Source organism: Adelges cooleyi, unplaced genomic scaffold, assembly GCF_023614345.1.
Source record: "Adelges cooleyi isolate 19-005CV unplaced genomic scaffold, UGA_ACOO_1.1 ACOO_flye_CR_arks_rails_tigmint_CR_PRNA_8, whole genome shotgun sequence".
Lineage (NCBI taxonomy): Eukaryota > Metazoa > Arthropoda > Insecta > Hemiptera > Adelgidae > Adelges > Adelges cooleyi.
In genome coordinates, this window is record NW_026096513.1 from 6,216,336 (window position 1) to 6,239,839 (window position 23,504).

At 33.6% G+C, this 23,504-nt stretch overlaps 1 protein-coding gene across 2 annotated transcripts in view; it reads left to right on the forward strand.

Moving 5' to 3' along the window:
- The first annotated feature begins 1,846 nt into the window (after positions 1 to 1,846).
- Positions 1,847 to 23,504, forward strand: part of LOC126845917 (facilitated trehalose transporter Tret1-like) — a 59,574-nt gene continuing 37,916 nt past the window's right edge. Inside the window, exons 1-2 of one of the 2 annotated variants that reach the window (XM_050584951.1) lie at positions 1,847 to 2,154; positions 16,906 to 17,064. In XM_050584951.1, coding sequence (XP_050440908.1) covers positions 17,002 to 17,064 — 63 coding nt within the window. In that variant the 5' untranslated portion in view covers positions 1,847 to 2,154; positions 16,906 to 17,001. Of the gene's footprint in view, positions 2,155 to 16,905; positions 17,065 to 21,422; positions 21,879 to 23,504 lie in introns of those variants that run through there. The other variant, XM_050584952.1, reaches the window with a different exon arrangement.

Consider the following 23,504-nt stretch of genomic DNA (forward strand, 5'->3'; position numbering starts at 1 on the left):
TGGCCGACACGATATTATCTCTTTTCATAAGTCGAGCCCGTTTAAAAATGATATAATTTCTCTTCCGTTGGTTCTGTGATAATATTACGGCGACAACAATCTAAATACAAATTTGGCGATGCTCAGGTCAGAAAGTATAATTTCTCATAAATAATTTATTTTTCCTACCAGTGGTTACTCTCTAGTTGAGGAGGGTTTTAGTTTATTTACATTTTCAGAAAATACGGTGCTTTTAATTTAAGGCAATGGTTGAGTATGGTTTATTTAATGTTTTGTGGTCGTAGGCCGGTTAACCAGACCTCGGACACTGATAAAAATTAACACGGGAAAGATGCCTGTCACACAAAAACGCGGCGGCCATAGTCTTACGACGTCGCAGTGTGACCATTTTCAAAAAACTAAAATATTTGTAACGTTATAACTAATTTTAAACAAATATATACTAGCAACTAGCAAATTTAAGATTTATAACTAATTTAAACATATATTCTCTATAAAATACAAACCGTAGTATCATTATTTTGAACTGATAGTACTAAATAGAAAAGAAAAGGTAAGGTAAGTTCATTGGAAGGTCGCTACAAAATGGCCGTCACTTTTTTGCTTACATTTAAGAGTAATAATATAAAGAGATGAACTATCATACACTAGCTTGTATGCGACAGTGAAGTAAATAGTAGGACTAAAATCAGTATGGCCACACAAAAGAAAGAATAAAAGTCAACATTGTTAAGCGGTTGGTACCTACTCTATGTGATAAAAAAAGTTTCACCTCTTATCTTAAAATATTTGTCTTTCTTTCAACATACTATTGTCATATTGATTTCTTATCAGACTGACTTAAGTCCTGCAGTTTGTGTCACACTGAACCACCTCCCGGTATCCATAGACCATAATATATTATTATTATTTTTAGCTGTGTATAGATATTAAACTAACACGGGTCTTTACAAAATGGTCGTCACATTTTTGTTTACATATTGAAAGTGACCCTTCTTTTGCTAATATCTATGCTTTGGGTCAACTGCGTTGCACGTTATTATTATGTAGCCGGCCGCCAAGTCAGCCGGGCTATGTTTAGCGCCGTTGGTCGTATCCAAAAATAAACCTTAACGGTCTCACGCGGTAGTGTGTGACGACCGCTACCACTATACGATTCAAATATATTATTTTAGTCGTTGGTTATTTGTGCTATATTATTATCATACACATACTCAGTGTTGGCCATAGTGTGTGTGTGTTTGTGTGCCGTGACAGTCATCGGCCCCAGTGCGATCCCCGGTTTCGAACGTACACTACATACGTCGTGTCTACTACTTAGTCCCAAAAAAAAAAAGCATATTTTATAATAATTAAATTCAATTATTATAGGTGCTGCGTGACCGCGGTCCGGTACGGTTGTGTGTGTGTGCGTTTGGATTTCGAAAAGGATGTCTCGACGACGAAGGAATGCGGGAAAAATGTAAACGCGGGAACAAAATATCGCCGTGTTACTCGTGTGAAGGAAAAAAAAAGTAGGTAATTTTTTGCACAACACAATATTATTTAATATATTATCGACTAATCCCACGCGATTAAAAGCTGATAGCACACACACACGACCGCTCGTTTACCATCAACAAGTGGCCACTTGTTGATGCCATGTGTCCACACACCTACACCGCAATCGACTCCACCTCCGCCGACACCTTCTACTCATTTTTTTTGTTTTTTCCATACTTGTGCTTATGTGCTTCTTCTTCTCCTTTGAGGCCTCCTCGTCTTTCCCCCCCCCCCCCCCCCGTTAGTGCACATAACGTCTTACGATTTGTTCGATTATAATATTGTTGTATATTATATTGTACAGGTGACGACAACGGCGACGACGGCTCGACCAGGCAGGTGAGGGCGAAGCGAGGGGCACACGATGATAATTATTGTCGTTGTCGAGACCGATGGACGGACCGACCGGCAGTTTTGCACGCGCTTTCGTTGAAACCGGTTAATTCGTGAGAGTAAAAAAAAACCGCGTAAAAAGTCACGAGTGCTCCTCAAACTCGGACGACCGCCGTCGATCAAAGTCTTTGGCGGATTAACAAGACAATCAACGATTCTCTTATTGTGTCTGTCGATCGACACGAGCGGATTCACGAGCGGACGGCTTTCGGGGCTTAGGTAAGATGATGATAGTTGATCGATAGAGTGTTTCGGCTTAATATTAGAGTTTAAGTTAAAAAAAAAACAATCGCACTGTTCTCCCCGCAAAGCGCGTAAACTGTTGGGCGTTTAAAAAAAGAAAAATGACAATCTCGTAAAAACCTCAACGGCTAGAACAGTACAACGCCTAATTGAAAAACGCGGAAACGAACGAGGAATATATGGTATTAAACCTAGATTTAAAAAAAAAAATTTTGTTTTGTTTACCATAATATCCTTTAATTTAGGGTAAAAAAAAAAAAGACAAAATTTGATCGGACAATATTTAGAATTGACGCTATTAGCTATTTTTTGTTCATTCGACTAAAACGTGTGAAAATTACAGTTTTTTTTTTTTAACTTTATTGTAATTTTTCAATTTTAAAGCTCCAATATTAGAAGAGGTCAGTTGGAAAGATGAAAAAAAAAAAAATTATATTTTGAGATTAATATTTAGCTCATTATTGGTTTATTGACAAAAGTGTTTGTTAACTTAAAAAAAAACCAAGTTTTTATTTTCAAATGAACTTTCAACGAGTGATATCAAATATTGTCCTCGTTTATATGTATATTTTTTTTTAGTTACTTTCATATTCTTTCCAACGAGTTCGTTCCGAATATTTTAGCTTCAAAAGTAAATAAGGCAGTAATATAGTAAAAAAATTTAAAAAAGGGTATTACCTAACCTCACACGTGTTAAACAAATGGATTCGACAAAATGGCTTTGAGTGGACTCTAAATATTATCAGATCAAGTTGAAAATTTCACATTTTCTTTCTTTAAATCTATATTAAAGATTTTTCGGGGTAGGGGGGCATAAATGTGTATACACACATATAAGATAATATTATACATTATATAATAACACATATTATATTATTATAATATTCTTATAAAATTAATTATATATTAACAATTTATCATAAATTAATTATATATTAATAATATTATTATATAATTAATTATATATTAATAATGTTGTATAATAATTATAATATTGTATAGATAAGTCATTGAACTTGGCATTTTCCTGAAGCAAACCAGTCGATCGGGTCTGCATATTTTTACACGGCTGATTTTTTTATTATTATAAAAAACACACTGGTCGTTGGTTTTTTTTTATTTCACCAACGACCTTTTGACGTAACTGAACAGCTTTTGAGGACATACAATTAATGTCGCATTACGGTTATTGCTAATCGTGTCGCGTTAAATATAGAAATATTATATTATGCTACCGAACGCCATTATCGAAGAAAATACAAATCACAAAACATATTTCAACGGGATAATATTATTACTATTTTTTTACGTGTAATTGGATCCTCATTCTTACAACAGCTACATCTATCACTTCCTGTTCGCGAAAAGCTCTCAAGTTGCAGAGTCTTGTTTTTTTTTCATTTTAATTACCGTGATTTTAAAAAAAAAAAAAAAATAATTACAACTTTTCTATTATCCCAACGGTTTGACTTTGTGTGTAATAACGCGTTAAAAAGTAAGTTAATTAACATTTGTTTTTTCAACTGTTTCTCACATCCTTCCATTGATTTGTCATTTCCATCGTGTTCAGTTTGGTTAGATGGCATTATTTTGCTCATTATGATGTCTACAATGTCGATGAAATTATTTTTAATATGACTAAGTCGGATAATTAATAGTACAATTCACAATTTCCAAAAGCAGCGTTCGGCTGGTTAAATTCACTTTCGACAATGAAACAACAAAAATAATGGAAACACTTGCATAGATCAACCCAAGTCGTCGTAACTAATCTATTACTGAATATACAATTGCAAACACACCATCACTGAACTCAATATATATTAAACGGAACGCGCATTGCCTGTATAGTCGGCTGTTTATAAAAAAAATGTCCACTAGCAGGAGGCAGCCATATTGTTAATAGTTATTGTTTTTTCCATGATAATTATTGGTTCCGTTGTTTCCATGGTTTATCAGATTTACGGCTGTGTTATCATCGCCTAACTTAACATTTTAATATTTATCGTGGAAAAGTAACGTAGTATTTTTACTTTTCATGAAATTGAATACAACACGGATCCAATATGTTTTGTTTGAAAATTCCACCAAAAGCAATCGAATCAGTTCCGGCGCGTGCTGTCAATTGCGTTGGCCGGTTTTGTATCGACTTTGTTTTATTGACAATTATTATGGCCGAGCACCGAAATTCACTTCTGGGAATTGTTTTTCACGATAATATTATACTTAAATGTTTGCTTATCGCGGTCGAAATCAAACGAATCGATTTAAGGCGACAATGAGTTGCACACTATTTGTTGACTCGCCAAGTATTTGAGGACTTAAGGACTCGAGTACCGCTCGAGGATAAAAAAAAAATCCTGCTCAAACAGTTGTTGTGATGACAGCAAAATAATAATAAAACAGTCGATTTAATAAAAAAAACGCATTTACATATTTTAACTAACTCTTTATTTTACAACAACAGCTCCGTTTGTGCCTATTTAATCTACCTTTAAACCCCTTTGAGGCTACCACCTTTAATTGGTTTAAACTTAATGCGGTCGGGCCAAATTATAGTGACACGCTAATTACAATGATAACGTAAACTGATAAGAATTACTGATAACAAGACGTAGTGATAACATTGCAGACGTTCGTTACAAATTCCTTAATCGCACTGTACAACAAAAGGATTATTTCTTTAATTTTTTTTTTTTCTTTAATCACACTGACCTGAGACTATTAAAGTTTGTTTATGTTATTCGATTTTCTTAGAGTGCACTGTCTGGTTTTATTTAATCTGTGCTATCACCTTGAATCTACTACCCAGAAGTGTAATGAGTGGCTCGAATACCAATTAACCAACTTGGTTAATTTGGTTGAGGAGTTAAAATTACTCAGGTTTTCAACTGAGACATAGTGTTGCTAATTTTAGTTATCAATTTGGCAAAAAACTATATTTTTGTATTATTATTAATGTTTAGATATTACTGTGTATAAAGATGTAATATTTTTCTTGGTTTTAAATATTTGAGTATCTTTTTGCAAGTGTTGTTGTTTTTTTTTTTGTAAATCTATTTTTCTAAAAGCCATAGCAGTTTTTTTCTTTAAATAATGACATCACGTCTTATCTTATGAGTAATATACAGTATGTCTTAATATATCATATATTAGGTCATATACATATGTATATATATATATGTATGTGTGTGTATATTTGCGGAAACGGTTTTTGCCCGAGCTTTAGTCTAGTTCAAAGCCGTTCAGCGCGTTACACAATTATTAATGTAATTATTATACATAAAATGAAAAAAACCGTACGTCGATTGCACTTAATACTTGTACATATTATATTATGAGTGTTCCTCGAAGGTTCTCGGATAATATTAATATACTTACATGCATCTACCTACGTCACTCTGTGCCTAAGGTCGTCCACATATCATTACTATATCGTCATTATGTATATTATATATTATGATGTTATACTTTTAAAGGCCCCTACTTGTAATGACGATTGACCAAAATTCCGTAAATTTGACAAATTTTTCAACCAAACGAGACAGCGTGGACGTTGAAGCAAGGTTGTTTTTTAATTTTAAGTATAATATCCAGAACCCCGAGGCCGTCGCCGAATCCCTTATGTGTCGAATCCGGAACTCGTGACCCCCCGACCGGACTTCCTCTTATTGGTTTCGTTGCATAGCGGATGTTGTTTTATAATTAAAAATTTTTTGGGCGTGTAGGGGCATCGGTTTAGTTTTTTTAGAATTTTTTCGCTTACAGTGTTTCTTTCTTACTTTTTGTTAATATTTTTTTGGCCGTTTCGATGACGGTCAACGAGTCCGCTCCGAAAGGCCAAGTGCAAGGACAATAATAATTATTATACTGTAATAATATAACATGTACCTATCTATGTGACGCAAAGATAGTTTTTATTTATACATTTTTTTCTTGTGACGACAGAGCCAGTGCCACCGTCATCGCACAAATCAAATGATAGAATTGTTTCCTTCCGAAGGATAGTAAATCATCGTGTGCCGGTTAGGTTGTATATTGGCAATTACTTCAAAATTTGTATATACAATGTCCAGTACTACTAGATAAACGTTGATAACCCAAACAAATATCATAAACCCTTTCCCCTAGAAGGAATAGAAATGTTTTTCAAGCAATTTTTTTTTTAGGGATTTAGGAACAATTTACCGAAGGTCTAGATCTAGAATAAGCTGTAACACATTATACAATTATTATTTGCTTTTATCGATATTAGTGTGTTTATCTGGGAACACTAGACCTGCCTTACTCGCTCACTTACTACTACTAGTCGCTTGGGTGTAATACTTTCTTACTGTACCGGTTCGAACCCACAGATTCGCATCGAAGCGGTTATTTTTATTAAAGTGATATTATCACTTGCAATTATAATAATAATTTCTGTAGACCCGTGACCGTTGACCGTGGCACTAGGCAGCAGGCCAATGAAAGATAGTAATGAAGGCGTGATATTGACTTGTGTAATAAGTACAATGTATTAGGATATTGTTATGTTATAAAAAAAACAATGAAAATGAAACGAAATCAAATGAGGCACAGAAGAATGCATCAGCTGTTGGAGCTAAACAAATAAAAAATTAGTACATTTATCACAAGTTACAATACACCAAGCAAATAATATGAATTATGCTTTTTGTAATATTTTGAATTAATTAATGAATCCAAGTATTTGGATAGTGTATAAACATTTCTTTTGCGCGTCTTGCTGAAATACTTTTACTTAAAGTGTAGATACACTTTTGGTCGGTAAACCAAAGATTTCGGGACCTTATTTTAGGTTAGAGATTTGTTTTTTTTTTGCTGAATTCAGAACTGCTCAAAGAATTAATGTAGGATTCGTAATGAAATGTCAAACTAACCTAACCTGCGCTTTTCTTAGTCTCACTCGAAGTCTTGACGGTGACGTTTAAATTTTGAATAAAAATAGTCAATTATTTCAGTAGCTTTATCCGAGACAATACCATTGAGATTGAACCTTAATCAGTGTATTTCCTTGTGGATTTTATGAGTTCAGCTAAACGAACTAAACACTTGTTCGATTTTCGTTTCCGAAGCTATTAAATTGCATCGAATAATATCATGTGTTTTTTTTAGTTTAGTCGGAAGACAACCCAACAACGCAAATGCTATTACAATATTACACCATGCCATATTATTATCTATTCGTCACTAATTATCGTACATAATAGATGATAAAATATATTAATGTTATTGAAATTTGTCACGGCATAACATACTATTTTGTTGTCGTTTAAAACGCCACGGTTGTTTAGTTTCGAAAACTGCACTCCGACTAATTAGATATATACAGTAGATTTAATTAATAATTGTTAAAAAAAACCATATACTTCCTGTAAATGTATACTATTATTCTGGGCAGCGTTTTAAAAAAAGTTGAATTGCATTATTATAATATGCTAAAGCGCTAAAAAATACCATGTTAATTATCACGTACCATTCGAGGGAAACAAAAAAATACAAAAAAATATTCGCATTGGATTTTCTCAATATTAGATTATCGAATTTATCATTAATAATTTTTCTACGCTAGATTAGATAACCGTCAGGCGTATAGTAACTGTTTAATTGCTGCCCCGACGATAACTAGACCTCGGTTTTGTAATTATACATGAAATTTCCCGCGAAATATCGAATTGCAATAACAATTTGAAAATACATTTGAACAATACGGCAGAGCTGTAGGTGTAGCAAATCGCAATCACTATTTGCACACCGGACGTTCGCCTTAGTACAGCGATATCAACGAAATAAATATGTATACTGATTTATTTTGTTTTAATTAAAATAAAGAAAATCACCAATCCGCCTAACCGCTGACCTACACAGAGAACACGAGATTTAAATATTATATAAGCTACTCGAGTTTTTTGTTTAATAAAAAAAAAACGGCATTAGATTACCGAGTTGCTTATATAATAATATTTTAGGTATTATAATCAAGTTGAAATTGAACGTACAGCCAGTGTGTGTGAAATTATTTGTTTTGTATAGCTTTCATTGTACACAACTGATGTTCGAAAATATTAAGATAAAATTAAAAAACAAATGCAAGACTTGAAACACATTTGAAACTAAAAAATGATTGCCAATAATTATCAAAATTACAAAGCCGACAAAAGAAATAAAGACAGTGTCAAGTGAAGTGGTAGAGGAAGAAATATAATACAGTAGAGGGAAAAATATGGTTGAAAAGAATAGTTCTGTTATTTCAAATATATGATATGATATGGCAAAGTGCATGATCTGCTTGTGGGGCGCTGAGGGCTATGAGATAGTTTGAAGGAATACATGTGACCTGGCCGCAGTCTAGCAAAATATGGAACGTTCATTTTTCTAGGAAGATTAAGATTCCAAAACCAAGACAGCCGAGGAATAAATAAGGCGGGTATAAGCAAATATATGATAATTTGAAAAAAAAAATTTGGAGTCACACCACTTTTACAATAAACGATCCACACATTGACTCCGGCAAGCCATTAGGCAGGGTTCTTATGTAACGAATTGTGACATGTTTTGTTTTTATTTCAACAGTAGTGTAATTGCACGATAATTACTGATGAAAAACGATATGTAAAAAATAATAAATTGCCCCGTCCGATCGATAACAGCAATCGGTTCGTATGTTTTTCATAACATATTTTCACAAGTCAATTATGCATTAAACAGTGTTAGTGTAATGAGCTGGCCGATTCTCCGAACCGTAACGTATACTTTATTTAATAAAAACTGTTGTAAAATCAAATACCAAAAAAAAAAAAAAGTACTAACAGATTCGATTTGATTGCATATTTTTGGTGTAATATAAGAATCGATTATTACTGATAAAACTTAAAGTGTTACATCTTTTTTAAATAATTATCAAGTCAAAAATCTTTAAAAAATTGCTTTGAGAATATTATTGTTAGCTTTTAAAAGTTTATAGACGAGCACGGTAATGGTAGATGCAGATAAAAGGGAATTGGGAGCTGATGGGATCGTCATGGGGGTAAATCGATAATATTTATAACTGATGAAACTGATAAGATATTTTTGATAAGAAAATCGGCTGATAACAGATGAATAGTTAGAGCATATTAAAATGCAGAGAAGACACTTAATGTAAACAAAGAATTCGCTGATAGGGGATGATTGATAACAGACGGAAAATCAGTTGATATTCTTAAGACATGATCATTGTTCACCATCAATTGTGTTATCTTCCAGAGCAATATTGTGGGCATTTTTTTTTTTTGTAAATTACACTACCTACCATTAATTATACTACCCTCACATGATTGTATAATAGAAAGAAACAATGACGTTTCTGATGAAATTAGTAAACTGTATTTTAAATCACCAAACAGTACAAATAAACACACGACGGACTTAGGAAAATAATAACTAGCAATTAACGACATAGCTGTTTGAGTACATATAAATATGATGTACTTGGTTATTTTTCAATTTTAAAATTATAGCTTTTGAAACTTATTAAGATTCTTTAAATGTAAATGTTCAGTATGAGATATTGTTGTTATCACTTCGGTTAATAGTAATTTGTAGGCATTTTTAATTATTATTTAATAAATACTTCCTTTCTACTTCCCCAGACATAGGCTGAAAGAGAAATTCCAGGAATAATTCTGATAAATTGCTATTTACTTTTTTCAGTGATTTTTAAATAATGACAGGTAGGTGACCAAGTATTCTGTTTTTTTTTTTTTTAATATGCTCAGACTTATGTTCAACTAAAATATATACGGTTAAAAAAATATATTTTGAGAAAATAATACACTTTTGACCATTTTTTATGCGGTTTTTGCCTACCGTGGCAATAAGGTGTGCGTTAAACGTGTAAAATAACATTTCATTTAAACGCATTATATTAACTATGCAGCGTCGACAATATGTATAATAATAATAATATATATTATGAATTATGATGACTGTTTAAATAGATAGCAGTTATTTACTATTTTATAATAACCGGTAAAATAACGCGTCAAAAACCGAAATATAATATAATATTTTATCTGTATAGATATGCTGTTTATTTTAGTTCTGGAAAAAGAAAATCTTAAAAAAAAAAATATCCGTACCGCGCAGATAAAAAATTAACTAAAATAACAAAATGTATTTTTAGGACTATTGTTAATTGTTTTAATTTTAGTAATTATTGTTCTTTGTTGGTTTTTTTTTCGATAACAATATACGGTTTTTTAATTACTTGCTACGAGGTTGGGCTGCCAAATTGCACGTTACCCGCCGAATAGGTCTTATCTGCAAGCTAATGGCAATAATCACATACTGGAAAAAGGTATAATTAACCAAAAAATTTAAGTAAAAAAAAAAAAACACCTCTCGACGTGCATTGATGTGATTTGTTTAATTGGATCGATTCAATTAAAATGACTACACAATGTGAACACTCTTAATATTAATAACTAGCACAAACAGTGGAAAGCCAATATAGTGGCTTTGTTTTTCACGAGGAATAACGCGCATTAATTCTGAAAATTAATATTCTGTCCCAAAATGTCTTGTACTGATATAGTTAACCTAACTAACCTAACCCCCATACCTAACTTTAGAAACTTAAACGGTAACGTGTGTAGAGTCAACTAGGTATTTTAAAAGAACCATTATGATTCGAATTTTTCAATATTGTTAAGATGTTTTGTAGAACAATAACATATTGTTTCATCACATGTTGCATGTGAACTATTATCAGCACTCACGTGTTCCTCCATGTAAATTATTATCAACACTCACATGTTGCATGTTAACTATTATCAGCACTCACATGTTGTATGTAAACTATTATCATACCTCAAATGATCCGCATAAATTATTATCAAAACTAACATGTTCCAAAAAAAAATGTTTATCGACTAAACTTGTATAATAATTTTGATGGCATATTAGGGGTTTTTCGGTCCAAAGTACTTCACAAAATAATGTAGTTGAGATTTTTTTGTTGTTTAGGAAAACCCTTTGCCAGTTTTTCTGAAAAAAAGTGATTTTTCATTCTGCCAAATTCGCTGAACACGTTGACTAGTCTACAACCAGTTTTGGATAAAATATACTTCTAAAGTTTATAAAGCTTAAACTTTAGGAGGCAGGGTGGAGACAGTTTAATATAATTATATATATATTTTATTTAGACAAATATTTGTTTTGAAAAATTCTCTCTCATTATATAGTTATTTCGCATTAGTACTGTTTTATTAATAAAAAACGGAAGCGAAGCGTGTAATAACGTGAATTCGCTCACAAACCGTTGGCGCTGAATATTATTATATTTATATTATCGTTTAAAGTACAAACGCCCACAAACGCAGTAATAATAATAATGTATAACGAATAGAGGTCGTTTTTCAATATCGCCAAAACACAATAATACTATCTTAATTATCATATAATAATTACAAAAAAAAAAAAAAAATAGATTTTACACTATTGGTTACACTTTAAACTCTACCTTTTTTTTTTTTAATTTTTTTTCATCCAATATTACCATCTCGCTAATGTTTATTAACATTATAAATAATTATCGAGGCAATACCAGTGCACTCGGATAATAATGTATGTAGTCCTGGTAATCTAATATTATTTCGCCTGTACACCGAATAATGTGTAATTCGATACAGTATATTTTACATTAATATCATTATTATAATAATAAACAATAGTCCTTCAATATTATTATTATTATGTGTGGTCTTTGCATGGCAAAAAACAAAGGATTTTTTTTTTGTAAATTTATCACTGAAAATATTTGTATTATTTTTTTACAACGCATTTTGTTTGATTTTGGAACATTATGCGGCAGTCGTGTAGTGTTTTCTATCGGCCCGCTTTGTTGTGGCGCAGAAGCATATGGTACAGATTCGATTCTAGTCCCTTGAGGCGCCTATCAAATTCCAACCATCTGGCGAGGAAAAAAACAAAATAACAGAGGAAGTAGAGCACATGGGTCGTTTGACGCGAATGTGTTTGTTTGTACAGACACTTTCATCCTTTATGTTAACCTGAAACGCACAAACGTACATTTAGACTAGGCTCGGAAAGAGTACAGTTAAGTGAAGTTATTTGAAAAAAGTAAAAAATCTTATTTAGATTAAAAGTTACTTTAAAAAAATGCCAAGAAAACTAACATGGCTGAGTCGTTTGAAAAACAACCACATAACTAAAATAGTAACGGTTTTTACTTAAGTTAAGTGAAGTTATTAATTGAATATTAAGTAACTTCACTACTTGGGGAAAAGCCCATATTAATTAGATTTTCAGTCAGATGAGTTAAGTAAAAAGCTAGGTTAGGATGTGTTGTATAATATCTATTTTTCATATTTTTTCGTGGCTAAAAAAGGCGCCAACGGGCGACCGGTAAAACAGCACGAGGAACATGCCGACTTGGACACTATGTGTACTTATATATATATAAAAATAATAACAAATAATAAAACGGTTTACCTACGTGATTTCGGTCACGTTCAATCCGGACCGATTCGAGTGATTGTTGCAGAATTGCAAACGGTTGGGTATTTTTTTGTTTTGCATAAATACACCGTCTTATAGAACTACACCCGATAGACGACCGTCGGTGACTCATATTATAATAATATAGTGACAACGGTTTTTTTTTTGCCGAAACTTCATTAACATTCCCGGTGTATGCCGTGTGACCCCCGTGCTAGGAGGTACCCATATTGTTTAAGAGGTGTGCAGCGGTCGGCACACAATATTATTAGCGCGTCGTAAAGATACCACCACAAGACGTCGTATAATATAATATTATATACAGTGCAAATAACCTGTCGTGGGTTATCGCGGTCGGAGTTGCCGTTTGCCAAGACACGCGGGCTCGGTAGAGAATTTTTTTTAACCGATCAGATAACATAATAATTTTATATAGTATAAATAAACCGGATTGCCAATAGAATATATTATAATTATTGAAGTTGGCAGTTGCCATTTTCCGCCATCTTTTTCGGCAATAGAACCTTATCACGTGAAAATATGTTTACAACAACAATATCATAAGTCAAGTTGATAACACAGAATCAGAGGACGTGTACATGAATGTCCCCACAAAAATGGCGGACGTCGACTTCCGTTTGTTATCACTAGTTGGTAATCTATTTTGTCGTAACATCTGTGTTGGGCCAAACCCGAGTCGGGAAAACCCGGATATTGTTTGGTGTTTACCCCGAAAATATGGTATTTTGGGGGTTTTTGTGGGTGTTATTGGGTTTGTTGGGTTTTGTTTACACCCAAAACAAACTTAACCGGGTCGGAAAATCCCAGGGGGTTATTCTTTATAAGCTCTGTAACGAATGAACTATAATATCAGGTAAAGTTCTTCACTACGCTGCTTCTACGTGCCTAGGTGATTCTAACAAGACACCCTAACGTGCGTGGCTATAGACAAATTTAGCTAAAATATACAATTTGTTTTATTTGTGAAAACTTAAATAATTGGTTTCAATTATTCGTATTTTGTATCTTTTCGGCAAGCTTTTTCTAACGAGCCCAGAATCAACTCTCTATCTCTTATTTTTTTTTTCAATTACCGTACTTATTAGGTTTCGTAAAAAATCAAGAAAGTAAAAAGGGCTTCACAAACAAACAGATCTGTCGGAATTCTCACTCCAACGCGTTGCAGAATAGCATAAAAAAAACCCTATATAAGTGTCACCAGTTAGTCACCGGAGTGGGCGGAAATCCGGGGTTTTTTTTTTGACCCGGTTAATCCGAAAATAACCCATATCCTAGGGTAAGTACCCAACGTTTTTGGGCTTAAATGAAAATTACCTAACTAGATTTTTCTGTCCGGTGTGGGGTTCTTGTTTTTTAACATTATAACAGTCGGTTAATATTGTTGTCTTAAAAATAAGCGTGACGTCTCGGTTTTTAGACAAATGTAATAACCATTCCATTAGTCGTATCCTATTAAGAGAATGTAATGATTTAATGATATGCTAAAACCGTACACTTGAATTTAAGGCGTGGAATTTGAAGGTGAACTATATTTATTCTTTTTTAAACTCGAATGAAATCGTCGAGATGATACGTCTATTTATAACATCAACATATACATATTCGTCCGGCCTTGTTTCGGTGTTCAGCCTGTGCAGATCGTGTAGGTAGATAATAATGTATATATCTGCAAAATGTATGTAAATAAAAAGTAAACTCTTACCTACAATTTATTTAGCCGTACGGAATGCGGCTAAAATTAAGCTTCGCTGGACTTTTTTAACATTTAAATTAATTATCAATAGTTGACGTTTAAGATATTTTAACTTCTCAATTTTATTTCAAAGCTGCATTTTGTTTTTATTCAATTCCAATTCAAAATTTATCTCAAACAGAGTTGGCATTGATCAAATAGTTTTTTTTTTATCTAGATGAAGCTATCGATACAACATTGTAACTGTTATTTAATTCATTCGATTATTTACGACAAAATTATTTCTCAGTCGTTAGTTGTCAATTTATTATTTATTTTTATCTTTTGGAATGCCTATATTATAGTAATAAAGATAAATGATACAGTTTTTTAATTATCTATGATAAAAAAATTGTTTAAGATTAGCTACATTCTAGTTAAAGAGTTTTGTTTTTTATTTATTATTAATGTAATTTAAAATTATCCGAGATAATCTACGGATAGCAATTTAACTAATTTTCATTTAGTTGTTGACCTTAATAAATTTATCAAATTATCATATTGTTTACCTATTGTACTTTTTAAATTCCGTCCAACTCTGATCACAAACTTTGGCCCAATGACCAAAATCCAAGTACAACGATAGGACGTATTCGTCGTATCCAAACTGTACAGTTGTAATAATATTGTAATCGCAATTTTTATACAGCTTTATAATTTGACTATTATTGTTTAATAATATTATTTAGAATAATTGTTTACAATAATAATTATCGTTTATAGTTAAGTAATTATTATTAAAACTACATGGTCGCACCGGGTTTGCGACAATTTGCTGCAACAACACACATACTTATCCCGCGGGAAACCGCAACGGTATACCTAATGTTTTTTGTATTTTTTATTCAAATTATTATTATATTTTTTTTTTTACTATTTTATTTCAATTGTCCAATTTCACGGTAATTACCGTGTACGTCGCACACATTAATACCAACGACCACCGTAGTAGTATATTTTAATGTACACTATAATAATATATATGAGAACATGTACATACATACCTACATATAGATATAGAATATGAGTCATTACTCATTCGTCGTCTCGGTAATTTGTTTTTGCTCTGCCAATTATTAATATTATTTTCTAACCGAGGGCCGGCGGGTGGGAACCAGTGACACGGGATGGTAGGGGAAAGGGGAGGAAAAGGGGAGAAAGAGGGAACGGGGAGGTCGACGTCCAGGAGAGCGGGCCACGTCAGAATGGGACTGGGAAGTCTAAACGTTATTATTGCAAGATTTTTTTTCGTTATTTCCCATACGTTCACTCACTCTCTCTCTCTCTCTCTCTCCTTCGTACCTACACTAGCAGTACTCCTAAGACTTGTCTGTGCTTACTGGGATGTACAACACTATAAGTATACCGTACTAAATTCTCCTACTCTGCTTCTTTCACCGTGTCACATTGTCTCTCTCTCTCTCTCTCTCTCTCTGCCAGTTCGCGCCTCGTCACCTCGTGTCTTCTTTAAGATATAATATACAATATACATAGGTACACGTGAGACATAGTATGATTATTATCAGCCGTCCATAGGTGTATACGGCGAGAGCCACTTCCACGGGCAACCGGTTTGGCCGTCGACGTGCCATAGCCCCTTCCACGGCCACGACCCACCACTACAACAGCAGCTATTTCCTTCATATCTCCTATGTATGTATGTGTACATATTATTATACGGCACTACCATTTCCAAACACTATTTCTACCACCACCACCTCCATCACCACCACCGTCTCCTCATCACGTTCCTACTCCCGCTCGTTCCTCCTTCAGTCTTGCACCGCGCACTGCACCGTCGGTCAACTTAGTAAAATAATATACTAATATATAATATATAGTATAATATTATTATTATCATTATTGTATACAATCCCGTTTGAAGCGTGCACACGTTTTGTTTAAAATATATACAATATTATTGTTTTAAACACACACACACGCACAATCAACAGGTAGCTCTAAAGTGGAATCAACAGGTCCGCTAAAAATATAATACACAAAATTTTCGCCGCGTCTACAAGTCAGTTTCGTTCTTACCGAAATCGCGGATCCGTCGGTCGCCGTGCGTGCGAAGCTGTTAAATACCTAATTAATTAAATTTTTTGTTTCTTATCATCGTGACACTAATATATATTGTAGAAAATAATATCAATAAACAATACAACGCGTGTGGTTAACAGTTTTCAATAAATGTGCGGCCGAGTCTCGTCCATCAAGTCCGGACCGCGTTGATTGCGGTCGACTTGACTTATACTTGATTGAAGTTTTCGATGGGATATAATCGCAACCCGTTCGTTTCCATTTTGTCGGTCGATTGCAAATTGCGTTCCAAAACAGTACCGTTGAGGTCTTAAGACATCGGCAACGGAGAACGTGCGAGCGTTTTTTTTTCGCTTCAAAATTAATAATATTCTTTTTTTTATAAATATAATTTTAAACATTGTCCCAAACAGACAAGCTATACCGTCGTAGCACGTGAAAGCTCTGGAACGTCGAACTATACCTACCAGTATATCTGACAGCAAAATATAAACACAGCCCTAGAAAAAATGGCTTGGATCAAACGGCAAGACAACAAGACCAAACTGGCGGCTCACATGGCTATCCCGGTGGTAAGTCAATAAATATATTATTATTATACATTTTTTTTTTATAATTATTATATTAATACAATAATTGCCGCGTCGTTTGTTTTGTAAACTAAACGCCGTACGACGTCTATAATATTATTATAATTTTTTATTTTAATTTCTTAACCGTCTCCCCGTTTGTAATAGATATTTTATTACTTTATAACGCCTAAATACACAAACACAATAGTATGACACACAAATCAATCGCTAATTGATTGAACATTGAAAACGCATACTACTGGACCCCGACCGCCGACGACGTGTTGCCAACCTAGGAATAAAAAACCCATCGACCGCTCGTCAATGATATCATCTTATTATTATTATTATTATTACACTATACGAAAATGATGGGTACATCGCGATAATTTTCTCGCACAAATACCGCACTCGCATAATAGAAATTCCAAAAAAAAAAAAATCAAGAACAATTTCCAACGAGGTCGGCACTGCGGCGGTGTCGACCTGCCTATGTCCAGCAGCTTAGGTCCTGATCAGAAAAACAACACATAAAAAATTATCACTTGTAAAAAAAAAAAACCAAATTGCTTTTCACAGAAATTAGTGAAAAATGTGTTTATAAACCAATGCCGGGTTGCACCAAATATTTACACAGAGATAAACTAGATAGTTAAAATTAATTCTGACGCATAAACCGTGTTTGAAATTTTACATGTTGTTAAAAATGTACTTTATCACGAGCTATACTACGGGGTCATCTATCGCCGTGTAAAAATGTACGTATAGTGAAATTTTATTATCAATGTTTTATTATTGATAACATTATTTATCATTGATAAGACCCTGTATGATAATAATATTAACTCCTACTGTTAATACCATTTATTCGATAACCAGTATACTGGCAATAACCCGAATATGAAACAACGATTGAGCAACACTCTTAAATTTAACACAATATGTTAAATTTCAATACAATCGCTTTGTAATTGAATTAGTAATTATGGTTTAAAAAAGAAAATAACAAACAATTGCAACGCCATTACACATCTTAGTGTCTCTTTTTATCTCTCACACTCTCTCGAAAAAATGTTAAACAAAAAAACATATGAAATTCCACATCGGCACGTAAAGCGCGTTTAGGTATTATTTTTTCGCTGCTAAGAAGCATTCATTACTTTTTGCAAAGTAGACATTAGCCATTGCAGTTGTGGCGAGAGAGAAAGAATTCGACAGTATATAAAAAACGACCACGTTTATTGCGTCGCTTTGAAGTTTCTAAACCATTCCCTGTGTAAACTGTAAGAGCAAGTAGTTTTTATTTTGTCCAATCGCCTTTAATATTAAAAAACAGCCCCCGGAAAAAAGGGTATTTTTTTCTCCATTTTTTACCACGACAGTGTTCTCAAACCGAAGGTCGACCAAGAAAATCCGTGAGACTTTTCACTCTAAATCTCTTCTCCACTTTGCTGTCCTATTAAAAACCACACAAGAAACATTATCACGGTTCTACACTTTTAACTTTAGCTCAAAATCTCACAAATATTTTCTTCTGACGTCTTATTAAGAGAATTTGGCCCTAATTTGACATGCGGGCTCCTAGTTTAGGTCTTAGATATTGTTCCTAGATTGTACCAACCCAACCTCTCCAGGGCAGCAACCAAATTTATACGACCATTCATCTTTGCATGAACAGACTGGAGTAACGACAAAACACCACAAAGTTCACCTCTTTGAGACGCTCTATTGCCTAATTTAACTTAAACCAAACCAGTCCAATCTAAACTGAACTAAATTCAAAACCCATTTCAAAAACGGTTATTTAATAGATTAGTTTTTAACGAACATAAAATTAGTTACAATACAAATCTAAAAAACTAGTTATTTTCTCCGCTTCACGGAAAAAGACGGAATCATGGATATATTATCTCTTATCATATTTCTTATCTCTAATCTCCCATGGTCCATACGAATAGAAAATATCGTTACAACCATAACGTTAGTAGTGCTGTAAATGGTATAAACCGTACTGGTTATGGTTGAACATTTCTTAGTAAAAAACAAGATATTATTACAATATCAATAGAGGTATTTGTTTTTTTCAAACCTTCCAACTACCGATTGAAAAAATGTTGTTTACATTCGTTTTAACTTCGAGCCGTGACAAAGTAAATGGACATTTTTTTTTTTTTATTCAAAACGTGATAGCTCAACGAATTATTAGGAAGAATCGCAGTATAAAAATTTAGCACAATTAACTACCATATATTGTTTACATCGGCGATGATAATTATTAGAGTCCAATTTAGAGATTATTCTATATATATATATATATATCTTCTTCTTCAACAGCTTAACGGTCCATTAAGGACATGCGCTGCCACTAGTAAGCCTCTCCATTTTTCTCTGTCCAAAGTCTAATCTAACGTTGCATTCCCATCTATCAGTCTCATATCCTTTTCTACAGCGTCTTTCCATCTTATTCTTGGTCTTCCAAGTGGACGTTTTTTATTAATTTTCCTATCAGAACATTCTTTAATACATCTCCATCAGCTCTCCACACATGTCCCAGCCACTCTAGACGTTTACATCTTATATATTGGGTTTTTCATATAGGTCATACAGTTCTTCATTGCGTCTCTTTTCATATATTCCTAGGTTGTTATTGTACACCGGTATATATATATGTACACATAAATACACGCGATAAAATTACTTTGGAAAGGCACACTCAAGACATAATATAGACAAGAGAGTAGGAGAGGGGAATAGATGAGTTTTATGAATATAAACGTTTATTAATGTTATGTCAACAGTGCACTCGGTGTACATTTTTTATTTTTGTTTATACGATAAAAAAGGTCTTTAAGATTTTTTTAAAAGAAAAACCTTCGACCTTGTTGTAAGGCATCGATTATCGTCGCCGTGTATACAACACTGTGTTTAGGTTATCCTACCTATTATAGAGGAGGCACTGGAATTAATTCCCATGCTCTACTGTGGGATATTGTCGATTCTGCACTATTTCTCTAAACCGGTCTTGTTTGTGGCTCGGTGAAAAAGAAAACCTATTTATTAAGCACAGTGAAACGATTAGATCATGTTGCGCAATATGAGATAGATCATAGAAAGAAACAAACAACAGCTAAAATAAAATTCAGTTCGGCTCATTACGAATTTAAAATGTTTCGGTTTTAATAACAATTTGGCACATAAATGAGCATTCAACTATAATACATATAACTATACAGTACATCAGTATAGGTAATACAAACTGATCATACTTGTATGCAATCATAACCAGTAATGATTTTCAAACGCCATTTTAAAAGTTTTAGGGTTTTTTATATATTCCAGAAAGAAAAAAATAATTATTTAACCAAACCAAACCATATTAAATCTAAATCAAATCTAAACTAACCGAACCACGCCAAACCAATCAAAAGCAAACCAAACCTGACCGAACCTAGCCTAACTAAACTTAACCAAACCAGACCTAACCAAATCGAACCGAACCAAACCAAACATAAGTGAACCAAACCAAAGCTAACCGAACCTAACCCAAACGAAATAGACCTAACCTGAACTAAAACCAAACCGAACCCAATTTGAAACAACTAATTTCACGACAAAAAATTATCCCTCTATTACGGCCATGAATGTGGTGGACGTAAACTGTCTGGGTCGTTATTTAATAAATAAAATGTTTAAATTGACATAATACTCTGTCTTTTAACAAACGCTCCTCCCTGTATCTGACTTACCGTTGCACTCAGACCTGCGAAACAAAATTGTCTTCCGAGTTGACAAACAACTTTACACTTGTTATCACAATTCCCTAGAATATCATTTTACAATACTCTTATACAATATTATCTTTCACTAGCAAATAGTGATGTTGTCTCCTCTTAAGTAATAACCAACCCCGTGTAAGAGTGCCGACATTGGACTGCTTCTCTTTTCCACGCTTTCAATGTACTAAACTTGTTGTGTAGATTGAATGTTTTTTTTAATAAAGGGAGACAAAAATTAACTTAAATCATTTTGTGGGGGAGGAGAGCCGGGTCTACTTATACTTGGGGTCGAGGGAAGATAACGGCCTCTTCGGGCAACCGGTCGTGTACAAGAGGCGAGGCGTAACTTGTGTATATAATGTATGTATAAATGGCGAGACCGCAGTGTAGCCGGCGTTGTCTGTTGTCGTCGAATGTGAAAGACCTCATAATCGCACAAATTGGTACTTATATCTCTGGCGGACGTTTAAAAAAAAATATATATGTATCTAATCAGTAACGTTACACACACATTAATTACCACCGGGCCCCCAAGACGCTGCTAATGGACAATAACGTCTCAGTCGAAACGTTCAATAAGTTCGCCACAGACGTGTCCGTCCGTCGGTTTTGCATTGGCTCGGCCTTTATTTTCTTTGTGTGTGTGTGTTTTTTTTCTTCTTAATGTTACACCAAAGTGTGTAAAACGCCAATTTTTTTTGTTGTTATTCAAAGAAAACCCCGAAGAAAAAACCGTTTTTACAAAAACCTCGACGTTCCCCTGCCCCGCAAAAAAAAAGCCCAACAGAACCTAACCTCCCCCCCCCGTTTTTTTTTGTTTTTGTCCGCCCAACGGGGCAAGACATGAGACCATCATCATGCGTCGTTTGCCCGTCGTCGACCGTTTGAAATATTATCATTCGTTGTCCGAAGACGGCCTCGCATTTTCACCACACACCGCCAAGAGCTTCAGGCGCACTTCAGTTTACGGTTGGATAACCAAAGTGGATTGGCCGCACCGCCGAAGACACTGTGCCACGAACACCATGGCGCGTGAGGGTAATAATTAAAAAGACAAAAAAAAACCTCTTATCCGATGATACGGCGACAGCAGATAACATAACAGAGAAATAACGACATCCCCATATCGATCCGAACCCTTAGGAAAAAATTGAACGGCACCAGCAGCGATTTGGGGGAGTGAACTACTCCCATTTAATGGCAATATAGTGTGTTTTTTTTTTTTTTACAAATCAGATAGAATATAAAACAGATTTTATATCGGATAGAAGATATTTTATACCGTTAAAATACATTTTTTATAAATAAAAAAAATTCATTGAAAAAAAAAATGTAATATAAAAAAAAACACTGCGTTGCCAAAGACTAGTGCCGTCGTTACCCTCCTAACCGGACTTATGATTTGTCGAAGACACTATGCTCGTTGTTTTTTCTAACACTTCAATGCTCTGAATTTTCGAAATTTTATAATATACGATTTTTTTTTTGTATAAATTAAATTGTACGGAATTTGAGAAAAATAAGTAAAAAAATTTATATATATTAACTTTTAAATACATTAACAACTTTATAACGTCTGGAAGATAGCAATCTCTTCTTTGATAGGGCGCCGTCTAAATGTACTTCTTCTAACATAATGAAACTGTGTGCAATAAACATGTCGAATTTCTGCTTTACAGTGGGCACTGAAGGGTGGGGAGTTGTAAAATTGTTATCAGTGCTCATTACTTTACCGCACTCCAGTCGTAAATTTTAAACTTTCGGTATCTTTAAAATTGACTACCCAAAATTGGTTGTCGACTAGTAAACATTTTCAGCAAATTTTTTATTAATTCAAAAAAGTTAATTATATATTACATATACGTTACCGTTTGAGTTTTAAAAGTGGATAAAGCTTTGGAAAAAAATATGTATATATTAAACTATAGTGTCTTTAAAAACGAAGGATATCTGCAAAACTGCAATATTATTTTAAGAGGAGACCAGTGAACGGGAAACGACCATACCCAATCTCGTTAGGAAAAAGGTCACTGCTTGAAGAAAACATACGGTTCGGTTTGGGTTTGGTAAGGTTTGGTTACATTTGGTTAGGTATGTTTGGGTTCGGTTAGGTTTGGTTAAACCAGAATGGTTTCATCGTGGACTAGCATTGAATATGTTTAGTTTGATTTACAGCTTACAAGCCGTAATCAGTAGAAACAGAGTACTTGGAGAAAAAGACCTAACTGGAGGTCGTGTGTGGCCATTATTATTATTTATTGTTTTTACTAATGGATTTGTGTTCAGTTAATCGCCATTGTAGTTGCAATCCGTCACTTGTCAACCTAAGATTATATTTCAAAGTCTGTGTATGCCAAGTAAATCTGCAAATCATTTTTCGCACCCCTGTTCCAGACATCCACACATGCCTGTGCTTATAGTATGACCTTTTGGAGACACTTAGATTAAATACAACCCATACCCATTCTTAATATAATATGTTTTCCAGAATTTACATAATAATATTATGTCAGTGGCATAAAATATTACACCAAAAGTTATTTTCGGTGTGATTAAAAATTGTTTTGATTAATTGTTTTTATTTATTTATAATTGTTATCATTGCGGACAACTCGTTATAATGTATTCCACATGGAAAATAGTCGTTGCACTATCTCTCCATGT